Raw genomic sequence first — 12,476 nt, forward strand, 5'->3', positions numbered from 1 at the left:
CCGAAAGCACTTAAGGGCAACTCCTTTTTAAGGCTACGTTTTAGAATATCCCACAAAAACACTGCGTCATGACAGTCCAAAAAGATATGCTCAATCGTCTCCGGTTTATTGCATATAAAGCAATTCACAGACCAAGGTACAAAAATGCCTTTGCTTTGCAGCCACGGTTTCACTGGGAGAGTGCCTGTATGTAGTTGAAAAAAGAAAGATTTAACAGAAGCTCTTACCGGCATTCGTTTAACTCTCTAAAGAACATCTCGTTCTGAACCTAAAACAAATACTGTACGATACAACGGTACAGGCAAGAATACATCAACAAGATCTTTGTACAACTTCTTACTAGTAACAACGGCCAAATATTCACTGGAAAATCTTGCTTTTAGTATTCGGAAAGATGCGACCACTTCACGCAAAAAAGCACTTAAAGGCATTGGCCCCGTATGCATGGACGACACTACATAATCAGGCAATGAATCACGCAGTCTAGCTTGAATCATTGTTCTCAGAAAAGCATCCTTTTGATCACGCAAAAAAAGAAACCTGCTTACAATCTGTTTGAGGAACAAATGTGACAACCCCAGCCCCCCATTCAACACTCTATGGAACAGATTACTACGACTTGTACGTTCCCATGTTGAAGCCCAAATGAACATCGCAAATACTCTATGTAGCTTTTGCACAGACATCCTCGTCAGACATAACGCTTGCATCATATAAAAGATTTTCGCGACTAAAAACAAATTACACACTGTGGCTCTTGCAAACATTGAAAATTTATGCCCTCCCCATTTGCCGGTCTGGGTTTTCATTCGCACTACTTCATTGTCCCAATATTCTTTGCTATCTCGATAATGTGCGAGGGGGACACCTAGGTAGGTGCCTGGAGTTACTGCCCATTGCATGTTACAAAAAGTCTCGGGCTTGTATTGCCAATTCCCATGCCAAAAACCAAGACACTTGTTCTAGTTAATAGCACTTCCACTTGCAGTACAAAATTTTACAGCCTCTTGTACAACTGCTTTAACACTGTCATGGTCCGTACAAAACACTGCTACATCATCAGCATATGCTAAAACTCGAACTTCAGTTTTATGAAAAGTGTAACCCCGAATGTTTGGGCTCTTCAGCAGCCGCAAACAAAAGGGCTCGAGGTAGAGAGCGAAAAGCAGGGGGGATAAAGGGCAGCCTTGTCTCACAGACGACAGCACAGGAATACCATCACTTAACTGCCTATTAATTATCAGCTTCGCTATACAACCATTGTACATCATTTTAACACCTTCTGTAATAACAGTTCCAACATTGATATGGTCTAGGATCAAGTACAGAACTTCATGTACGACTTTATCGAACGCCTTGTGGAGATCTAATTGCAACATGGCCACACGCCCATACGTTCCGTCACAGCATTCAAGGACAGTTCTAGCTGTGTGAACATTGGTAAAGATTGACCTGCCTTTTATGCCGCATGTCTGATGTGGCCCTACAAGTGACTTAATAACACTTTGAAGGCGACGAGCTAAAATCTTCATGAATATCTTATAGTCCACGTTTGTTAGACTGATGGGACGGTATGATTCAACAGAATGTAACTTAATCGGATCAGTCGTTTTAGGAATTAGTACTACGTGGGACGCTCGGAAGGATGGAGGACTTGTTTTCGTTTCAAAGAATTCACTAATTAGTCTTTCAAGTGCGACTGCCATTTCTGTTCTAAAGGCTTTATATAGAGATGCACCGAGACCGTCTGGCCCAGGTGACTTGTTTGAACTAAGCTCCAGAATCACTGATTCAATTTCCTCAGCCGTAATATTGGCTTCTAGAGCGTGCACAAGGTCATCCTCTAATCTCGGCATCAGCGATAGGAATTCTGTTCTGAAGTAGTCGTCAGTGTCCGGAGTATTAAGGCTGAAAATATCTGTGTAATGTTCGACGAATGCCTGTTTGATTATTTATCTTCGATTTGTGATTTCGTTTTGATAGCATATTTCCGTTATCTCTTTCGACAAAGCGTGCCTTTTTTCATCACTGAGCGCGCGTTTGGTAGGCGTCTCTCCGGACCACAGTTTCTCGTTACGCGCCCTTATCACTGCGCCACGGTACATTTCTTCGTCTATTGCCTCGAGCTTAGTTTTAGTCTCTTTAATTTCCCTTGTGAACAATCCCGGCTCGTAGCACTCCGTACTTAGCATAAAATCTAGAGCACTCTGCAGCTCTTTAACTCGTTGTTTTTCTTTTCGCCGGAGCGCACATGACCTATCAATAGCGGCTATTTTAATATCGCATTTAAACTGTTCCTATACTTGCATAAAACTTCCGGAGTTACTTCGCAGCATGTTCGCTATATAATCCTTGACTTTAGTCACGTACTCTTCATCTTCCAGTAATTTATCATTAAACTTCCACAAGTCCCAATTAAATTTCGCAGCTATTCTCTTCGTACCGATTGTAACCATGACTAGGCAGTGATCACTAAAAGAGACATAGATCGTCTGGTAGTCAGAACATAACAGCGAACATTCGACAGGAACATATATACGGTCCAATCTAGCATGACTGCCTCCCTGAAAGTGAGTGTACATTGCCCGGCCTTCATGCGTCGATATCAAGCCTACATCTTCAAGGTCGTGCTCACCTACAATTTCGGACAGTAACTCGGCGCTCCGATCTCGAAAGGAACGGCTTGTTGTCCTATCCTCTGGTCTACAGACGCAATTGAAATCGCCAAGCAAGATCACCCGCCTTTCAGTAAGCAGGACAGGCTTCACCTGTCGGAAGAAACTCTCCCTTTCAGCAATTGCATTCGGAGCGTATACACACACAGCTCTCCAAGCCACTCCATCCGATTCAAAATCACACATTACAAGGCGCCCACTTTCACACGAGAACACAGTATCAACAGCCCCAATACCATTTCTTAAAAAAATAACGCATCCACCCGCTCTTCCAACAGCATGACATACGCAAACGCTGTATCTGCTACGATAGACCGCTACCATTCTGTCTGTTTGTTTTTCGTCTTCAATTTTAGTTTCCTGAACCGCGAGCAAATCTATTTCGTTTTCTAGCAGAAGGCGGTTCAGTTGCAGTTGCCTTCTACGCGCCGACAGGCCCCTTACATTAAGCGTAGCAACACGTAGGCTGGACGTGAGGTTGGTAGCCATCTAAGGAAAAGGGAGACGCCGATCAGACTACTCACACATCAAACAGAGTGAAACCATATCCATTAAGGCGTTTGAGCTTAGTACTGACCCGATCAAAGACCGGGCTTCAACCGTTGTGGCAAAGGTAGCCTCCGCTAAGGCGGAGGGAGAGCAGACGCAGTACTGCGTTCCGGTGGCAATTTCGGTTTGGGCTTGAACGGTCCGCGGCGCGTTGAAGGTGCCTTCGGCGGAGGCTCCTCGCCGCGTTCACCGACCAATCTCGGTTCCTGAATATCCGAATCCTCGTGAGCCCGCTTCACTGCTACACTTGACGCGGCGGGCATCTCGGTATCGGCGTCTTCCTGGTTGTCGCCCTGCTGCCCAGTCGTAACCAGGCTTACAGCTGTCACGCTATCCGCTTTTTCCGGAAGGAACGCTGGCTTTGATGCGACGGCCGGCTGGGTTTGGTCCTTACCGGCTTGGCTGGTATCTGCAAGGGGTGCGGGTGCGGTTTCCTTGGATGTTGACTCCTTGGTGGCATCATCTCCCTCACTTCCGTGGGTTGCTTCAACCGCGTCTGCTTCATCCATGATGTGTTCGGCTACTTCATCATTTCGTGCCTGGCCCGTAACATTAGCGTAGCTACGCACGCACTGGCTCTCATCGTGGCCGAAACGCCGGCATAGCCCGCAGCGTGGCACCCGACACTCACGGCGTATATGTCCTTTTCCACGGCACCGAAGGCAGAGCGGAGCCCTGCCAGGAACATGGACGAGAGCAACGTCCTCACCAACACGCAACTGATGGGGCAAGTCCTCGATGGTAACACCCACCTTCAGTTTCAGTGTAACCGACCGTGTTGTTGAAGCCTTGTCAACGCAACCTTTAACCCTCCATTTATCGCGGGTTATTTCAGTCACTTTTCCGAACGCTGCTAATGCCACTCGCACGTCGTCGTCTTGCACACCGTGGAGCAGCCAAAACAGCTTCAGCCTGACACCTCGGTTGGTCGGGTCAATAACCACGCAGCGGTGGTCTTTTACATTGAAAGCTTCGGCCTGCAGAATCTTTGCCTTCGCTCCTTCGCTGTTGAAAGTAACGACCCACAGGTGGTTCATCTGATATGCCCCAAGGGCAACCACATCCGGCAGCAATGACAGACGTGCTAGGGCGTCGCGAAAATGCTCAACGCGATATGGCCTGGCGGTGACATCACCATGCAAAAATACTGTGTTCAAAACACTCGAACCTGATGGCAGATGGGGAACAACCATTTCATAATCCTGGGCAGGCATTTCAGTGCTCCTGATACCGCGACCCGGCTGGGCCGCTAAAGCCGCTCCTTGGGAGCCCATGAAGCACACGTCCGTCACGCTCGGTGGCCGGAAGTCGTCTGCTACGCCACGCCAACATACGGACATGGGCGGATAATTTAGCATATCAAAATCGAGAAGCAGTTTTAGTTTCACAGAGAGAAGTCTTGCACAGACGTGGTAGATGCGCTATCACCCACCAACTAAAACTCACGCCTGTACCACAAAGAAAAATTTGCTCTCTTCCGTATTCAATAGTGTGCTCGGAAGTGCCATAACATCGACTTTCACTTGCGATTGGTATTTTAACTTCGAAAAAAGTCCTAAATAAACCACCGACCCGGGACGCTGCATGAATGGGCTGCTACTGCCGATTTCGATAGCCGTTTCTTATTCTTTACGCGAGGGGTATGCTATGTTTTCTTAGTTCAGTGATGCCTTTCAGTCTACACGTCTGTCTAGTCAGTCTACACGTCTGTCTAGTCATTCGTCAGAGAAACGCAGGCTAGTGCTGGGAGCCTTCGGCGACAACACATATACCTGCGTTTATGATGCGTCATATCGGCGCTCCTCACTTCTTGTGCTGGCGCTGTAGACATGAAAAAATTGTTTATTTAAGCACCACATTTAAAAGCACCGATGCGAAATCTGAAATATAAAGTAATTTATCCTTTTTAGACTTCTTGATTCTTGAGGTTAGACGCGCCGATAGCGTGCAGACGGACTCGGCGGATACGCTATGCCTAAGCTTCGATGGGGACTGATCTCGGCGCGGGTAGCTGGCGAAAGCTAAAATGTGTGTATTTGAGCCTCAGAACTCTTTTTAGTACAATAGCGAAAGTGGAAGCGCACGAATCGCCTCAGCCTTGTTATCGGTGCGATAATATCAAGCAGCGGTAGGCTTCGAACTCGGGGTCCGTTCGAGCGCGTCTGAACGACTTGTGGATTTCATGTCCACTCCACAACTCTGCGACAATGGCGATAACTCCCAGTCATACGTTACGTGCGAAATACTAAAAAAGCGGCGTCCTCTGCGTTTGCGTGGTTTCGTTCAATAATTTAGCTGTCCGCCCTGTCAAAAGGCAAAATGCAAAAAACGAAAGTGATTTTCAGTGTCACATGTGCAGGAATAAACAAGGCAGCTCACGCACCTTTATTCCATGCTGCGACACGAAATAGTTCTATGACTCTAAGATATAGCGTTATTTAGGACAAGAGACTAGTATCAAGCCATGAAATTGTATAAAGCATTTAATATTCAGCAGCGCTCGTCCTTGCGTACTGGAGCCAGCGCGGCACAAACACAACCAGCGCCGTTTCCAATGCGAGCGTCTCTTCCAATGTGACCCACCTCTTATCCAGCGTTCTCACTGGTCTCGAGTGAGTCCCAGCGAGCGCCAGCGTACCCAGTGCGATCCAGTGCTTAAAAAAAAAAGAAAGAAAAAGAAAAACGCGCTGGTTTCACACTGGAAGACGCTGGTTCTTGCAATCGGCATTTCAGAGGTTTTTTACTATCAAGTAAGAGCATCGTTAAAAAGACACTCATTGACCAAGGCAAACATCACACTAATCTAAATTAGGAAAACCAAAGAAATATAACGGAAGCGCGCATTGCGGTTTATATCGCATATGCAGGTAAATCACAAAGATGTATACCAAGAAACACTAAGCAAAACTGCGCCTTAGCAATCGCGTCATATCTATTTGCTGGCATGCAGTGACTGCAGCACTTGGGGCGGAAACAGATAGAACGCCGCCGCACATTTCTGGCACATACCACTCAAATGCGACAAATGCACGCTGCAGAAACGATTCTTTGTTTTCAAGGAATCTTGAAAAGTCACAGACCACATGAGCGCGATCCGCGCATGATAAACGCATCGCCACGAAAGCAAGATAGGGAACACATAAGCGTAACCTGTGCCTCACGGGTAAAATTAAAAATCATCGTATATACGTTGCTGTGCGACGGACACAAGCGCACGGAAACATCACACACTGCACATGTGTACCTCCGAGGTTGTGTCGACAATTTCTAGGCTACATTTAAACGACAGCAGGAAGTTACTTCAATGAGAAACGAAGTGAGGGCGCAGGCACTGCAGGTAACGGCTGCGCATAAAGTCAGTTAGGGTTTTAAGGCCAGTGACCGAGGTTGAAATCGTTAAAATCACACCGCAGAGATAGCTTACACAGGGTAAATTGTCGAGATCTTGAAGGCCATGCTTTTTGCTGACTACATGTGGCATAAGCGATTCAAAAGCAAGAATACTGCATGTAATTTATTTCTGCCCTAAACTATAGCACACAATATGAACATGTCAATGTTTCTTCTTGTCTAGCAACATATGTATGTAGTTTGGCTCAAAGGCCGGCTCAAAACGGCACAAAACCTGCTGTAGTGTGGGTATTATTGTAGGAATCACGGAGGCCACAGCAGCCGCACTATTATACAGACGGCGCTGGCGGCGCCGGTATTTTCGTATTCAACACGACAGGTAGAATACGAAGATACGGCGTGTTGTTATTGCTCCGTCTTCAACGGTGGTTGTGCGAGCTGCATCGATGTGTTTGTTTGATCGTGTGTTATTAGGTTTGCTGTAATGAAATGAGACGTAGTTCGCGAGCACGAAAGTGCCAGAAGATGGCTTGAGTCTCGCTGTAAGCACGCCGTATGCGTGGCGCGCCAGCTAAATGTGGACCAACGATTTTCAAGCCGTGGAGTGCGTTCCCTTTGTCTCCGCTTGTGTTCGTGGAAAGTTTGGTGGACGGCGCAAAGAAGTAATGCGTATTATTAGCGTGCCTCAGCTCGTCCACTACCCAGTGGCTTGTTTGCTGCAAGTAACATCGCAGACGCATCACTGGAAACTTGGAGAGTGCCTTTCGACCTCGTCGTACTGTTGAAACGGTAAGCAATCGTGCTCGCCAACTACACGTGCGTTCATCCGTGTTGTGTGTGCTTTCCGTGTGTGTATAGAGTGCCTTGCGAACGTAGCAAGTGGAACACGCGCGTCAACAGTGAACCCTGTGCTGATACTTGCTACGCGCTGGTTGTAAAAATTGTGTACGCAACTCTATTGCCACAGTGCGGAATTGATAATCCTGATAAGCGTTTGCTTCCGCTGAGAAAAGTTTTGGAAATCGTGTTCACCTTGTGCAGCTGTGCGTGAGCTCCCGCTTGTCTGCTAAAGTTGCATAGTAATGACCTGTCTACCTCTTCATCGATTCTTTCATCAATTACGTTTCCTCACTTATATATGCTTCGACGTTGTGCACAATATCTGCATACGAGGTTTTTGGCTAACGTACAGTTCTAGGGGAAAAAATGTAAGCCAATCACAGCTTGCTACTAGTACAGCTTTATTTCCAAGGCAAGATGTGTTGACATAACTGACCTAACTAAACATGACAGGGGAACGTTGCCTATACTAAGTAATGGAAAAAACATAAGATTAGATTGTAATCTGCTGCTGCGGCGCGTCCAAAAGTTTATTTGATGTAGAGGTCCCTATTGTCATGACATTCGATGATTTCAAGCATTTGGTCTCTTTCCACATTAGTGCAGACATTGTTTTCATGACTGTTTTAGGAGCTGATTGCATGTTTTCACGATATCACAGCTTTATTGTGCCACTGCTATAAGCTAACATAGAACTCATTTTGTAGTGGCGAGGCCGTGACCCACAACATAAACTACAAGATCAAGGAGCCCCCAGAAATGCAGACCCTGTGGATATATGGCTGCAGCAGCATGCCGTGTGATCTGGATGGTCATGTCAGGTGTGTATGAAATGTATGTGTTCCAAAAAGGGGGCTTGGTGTCATTCATGCTGAAGTTTGTCAAGACATTACTTAATGCAGCTTACTAAAGAGACTAAATATTTATGCAACCTTACTGAACTTGCTACCTATTTGTGTGCATAGCCATTATGCCCACATTATTGTGTTCTGTATAAAACTATACCTAACCTTTCCTGATGTTTAGTATTTCTTTTGTGTAAGTTGCTTACCTGCAAGTGAAATATAATTCTTGCTTTGTACGTAGTGTATTTATGACTTTTTATTGTGGTTTTATTCTTTGAAAACTATTTCCTATGCTGTACCCCTTATTTGCATAATTTTTTTCTGTTTGTGCTACAATCTCATGCAGTTTGCTGTGCATGTAGGAATTCGAAGTGTAGTGGACTAAATATGTCACAGGTCTAAGCATGTAGTGTGCACACCTTTGTTTATCATTGATATCTTTACAGTTACTTCTCTGTTCCCATAGTAACAGCCACTGCAAAATACACATTTGGTGAGCTTTAATTTCTTGAAAATTAATATGACGGTCAGTATTTACTATGCTGCATTTACTTCAGTAGTACATAGGCACAGACTGATATGGATACCTTGTGACCTGCACGGGATGCCTTTTTTGTTCGTTGCATTAAAAATGGGGGGTCACCCACATGTCTTACTATATATGTGGTATGCCTCATCGATTTCACTTGTCAATTTTTACGGTGGATGAAAACAGATGAACGATTGTAATCCAACATGAAGCCCCGTTGTGGAAATGTACGGCCAAGTTGGATGACCGTACTGGTCTTTTGAATTACGTATGGTGATCTCTTATACACATACGATACCGGCCAGTTTGCCCTATGTATGCTTGACCACATGTGAAAGGGATACAGTACACTGCCTGTGACACACACGACAAATTTGGTGGTATCTTTCCCCGAGCAAGCCTCCCTTGCCTGCTTGCCTTTCTCAATTCTCTTGCACACTGCTGTGCATATAGGCACCCCGACAAGAAAGGCTTGCTTAGATACCACTAAATTTGTCTTGTGTCTGTCAGGGGTAGTGTAGTCTATTCTTGTGATCATGTGTATATATGGTCAAATGTACATGCAGCAGATTGGCCGGTGCTTCAACACGTGCCTAAGACAGCACCATAATTCACTCCCCGGATCAGTGTTTGTCCCACTTGACCATGCACCAATGGGACTGGGGCTGCACGCCAGATTTAGACTGTTCATCTGTTTTGTTCAGCTGCGGCAACCAATTGACCAACAAGTTCGCTGAGGAATGCCACATAAAAAGACTGGGTCACAATCTGTTTACTGAATTGTCTGCAACCTTCGTAGTAACAAATTTGTTTGTTGCAACTAGTTTTAGGCACGTTATTTCTTGTTAAATTTTCTGCTTGACCTACAGAGCAGTTATGCAATCAATTTTCAAAGTTACATGATTAGTACAATTTTTGTTTTCTGTTTTTCACATGCCATGTTGCAAGAAGGACCCTTTTTAATTAAAACTGAATTAACTTTTCAATTGCAATTGGGAAGTCTTATCATTGCGTTTAGGATACATATCAGTGCACATACCTGTACTAGATTAGAAACTAATTGTTTCAATAACTCAAAAAGCACGAATATACTGTGTTCATTGTATCTAACAGTGACACTGCGACTGTGTTCCAAATACCACAAATTGGCAGTTATCCATCATAATTTGCGAAAACAACTTAAAACATTATTGTTCCCCATACAATGGATACTTGCATGCATCATCATGGTTGCTCAAGCTCCATGTGAGAAATTTATTGTTGGCATATTAAGCATAGTACATACCAACTATGGCTAACAGCGGCTGGAATATTAATTTTGTCTACCGCTCAGCAATAGAAGCCAGTAGGTCATTCCCTTCTTTTCAAAAAATTTGTTTCCTATGCACAGTGTGACGTCTGTATAGGACTCTTAGCTCATGGGTGTTCCTGCTTGCTTATGTTATAAATGGGGAATGTGTTGTCATTGCAAGATGAGATTAATGTGTGACTAGGCTGTTGTCGTTTGGAGATGCTTTTTGTCATCAGCAATGATATTCTACTGCCAGGCACATTCGCCCAGTGCTGATGTCACAGAATCTTGGGAAAGTAAAGATATTGTCAAAAGTGATTCTCAAAAGAACTGCCGCTGTTTGGCAGAGTGGTGGGGAGGTGGAGTGTTCTGCCACTTTTCTGTTACAATTTTTTTCTGAAATACGGAAATGAAACTTAGCATAATGCTACAAATATATAGATATTTGTAGCGTGTTTGTGCCTGCTAATACATTATGGCTGAATGTTCATTACACCTTTTGAAAATTAATTTCAATTGTATTTTCCAGGCTCCAGCGTCGCCGTTACTAGACGGACCAAATGAGGCCAAAAACTATCCTTTCCTCTCTCCTTTCCTGGGAAGTGAAATAGCAGGTGATCATGTAAGAATGAACTTGAAACATGTGAGCAGTAGCCAAAGCTCCATACAGGTCATGCTGGTGGTGGAATGATAAGACAAACCGCAATATTTATTTGTTTACTTATTCACTTAATATTTATTTATTCATATCTCGTGAATACTGTGCAGTTTCTCAGCAAGGAATCAGGTAAAATAAAGAAATATCATTGCATCAAAGTAAACATGTTATTTGGAAAAGCATAATTCACGTAGCACAGTAGCATGATAAAACAACTTCAGACAACTAGTCTGCTTTTGATACGAATTCATGAAAACTGCAAATTTTGAAGAAACAGAGCAGTAAGGTTAACGAATCTTACAACTAAAAAATGAGATCACATTTCTGTTGGACCTAATACCATAATTTAATCTGGCAAATTAGAGATACCATATGCTGCTCTAATATACAATCACTAATTTATGAGTTGATGCGCGAAACTCTCAAACATTGCAACAATTTCATGTAAGCTGTATATTCATATATAAAGTTTGTTGACTTTAGACATAGCAGATGGAGTCTGCAGAACTGTTATATCTCTTTCTGGCACAGAGATGGGGATTAGTAAGCTTCGTAGTGTTATCTTTCTTAAACCTGCCAAATAGTTCTTCCTGCAACAAGTTGAATTCTCAAATGCCACAAACTTAATTCAAATTAGTGCTGTGGTTGTCTCAAAAGTATTTCTGTATTTTGGACGTATTTGAGTAGGAAAATTTACAGAATTACCGACCTTGTGCTAGTTTTTTATTTATTTACAGGTGCAAACTAAGTCCTTTTCCTTCAAATTTTGCTATTTTCAGCAAATTTTAATAAAAATTGATGGTGTTAATGTAAAAACTATGATGTAAACATGTTTAAATGTATCAAACCTCATCAAATTTGGTTCCATAGTTGCCAAGAAAAACTATTTTACTGTTCATGTGCATTACATAGGAGCTCCTGAGCTAAATCTCTTTTTTAGTCATTGCGTGTGTTGGTCTGGTTTGTATTTCTCACCCTAATTAGAATATTGGCTCTGATCTCAAAATTGTTTCCCTTACAACGAAATACAAGCTTTTAAACTTCGTACGATATATGCTGTACTGCTCTATGAAAACCACTGTTTGCCACATTTTTGCAGGGCCTGCCAGTGCTAATTTCACACATAAACATAGACTAAAATGCTGTGTGGTTTCGGCATATGGTGTACTTATCTGTGAAAGCCATTATTTGCCACATTTTTGCAGCGGCTGCCAGTGTTATGTTTGCACTTAAACAGACTAAAATGCTGTGTCGTTTCGTCAGGCTGACACAACATTGCAGTGCACATTCATATCAGTCTATTTTCAGGCTTTAGTATCCAACCATTCAATGTGCACTGCTGGAACAGGCACTCCTTTTCCAGTTTTAATGGTATGGTTTCTTGTCCTAGTGAAGCCTGTTATTGCCAGGTGTCAACTGTAATCACGTCTGCCACTGATTTTTTACCTCATGTTTCGTGTGTTAGCACCACCAGCTTGACCTGAGAAGCATGTTGGCAGCTGCAGTTTGTGTGTTGCAAGTTCTAGTCTGAAGCGTGTATGTCACATATATGAATCATGTATCTAGTCTGAAGGGCAATAAACATTTCAAACTGAATACTTTGTGGTTGTAGCACCAATTATTTTGCCACTGCATTTACTGTAGTCCTTATTGCCTACAGTAGAACTTTGGTAAATTGCAAGTACTTTACACATATCGGCCTAGCTTTTATAGGCATTTGCTTGTAGGGACTCGAAAG

General features: G+C 43.6%; 1 protein-coding gene and 1 long non-coding RNA gene across 2 annotated transcripts; one reads left to right on the forward strand and one right to left on the reverse strand.

Moving 5' to 3' along the window:
• Positions 1-2,321: 2,321 nt before the first annotated feature.
• On the reverse strand, positions 2,322-4,529 carry LOC135905273 (uncharacterized). The gene has a single exon (XM_065436288.2). The coding sequence runs from the start codon at positions 4,496-4,498 to the stop codon at positions 3,299-3,301; it is 1,200 nt and encodes a 399-aa protein (XP_065292360.2). The 5' UTR covers positions 4,499-4,529; the 3' UTR covers positions 2,322-3,298.
• A 2,483-nt stretch (positions 4,530-7,012) lies between these two features.
• LOC139055441 (uncharacterized) lies at positions 7,013-11,042 on the forward strand. The gene is made up of 3 exons (XR_011511758.1): positions 7,013-7,364; positions 8,123-8,236; positions 10,610-11,042. It is a non-coding gene; the product is annotated as an uncharacterized lncRNA (long non-coding RNA).
• The last annotated feature ends 1,434 nt before the right edge of the window (positions 11,043-12,476 follow it).

The sequence above is a fragment of the Dermacentor albipictus genome, chromosome 2 (genome assembly GCF_038994185.2).
Source record: "Dermacentor albipictus isolate Rhodes 1998 colony chromosome 2, USDA_Dalb.pri_finalv2, whole genome shotgun sequence".
NCBI classification, from domain to species: domain Eukaryota; kingdom Metazoa; phylum Arthropoda; class Arachnida; order Ixodida; family Ixodidae; genus Dermacentor; species Dermacentor albipictus.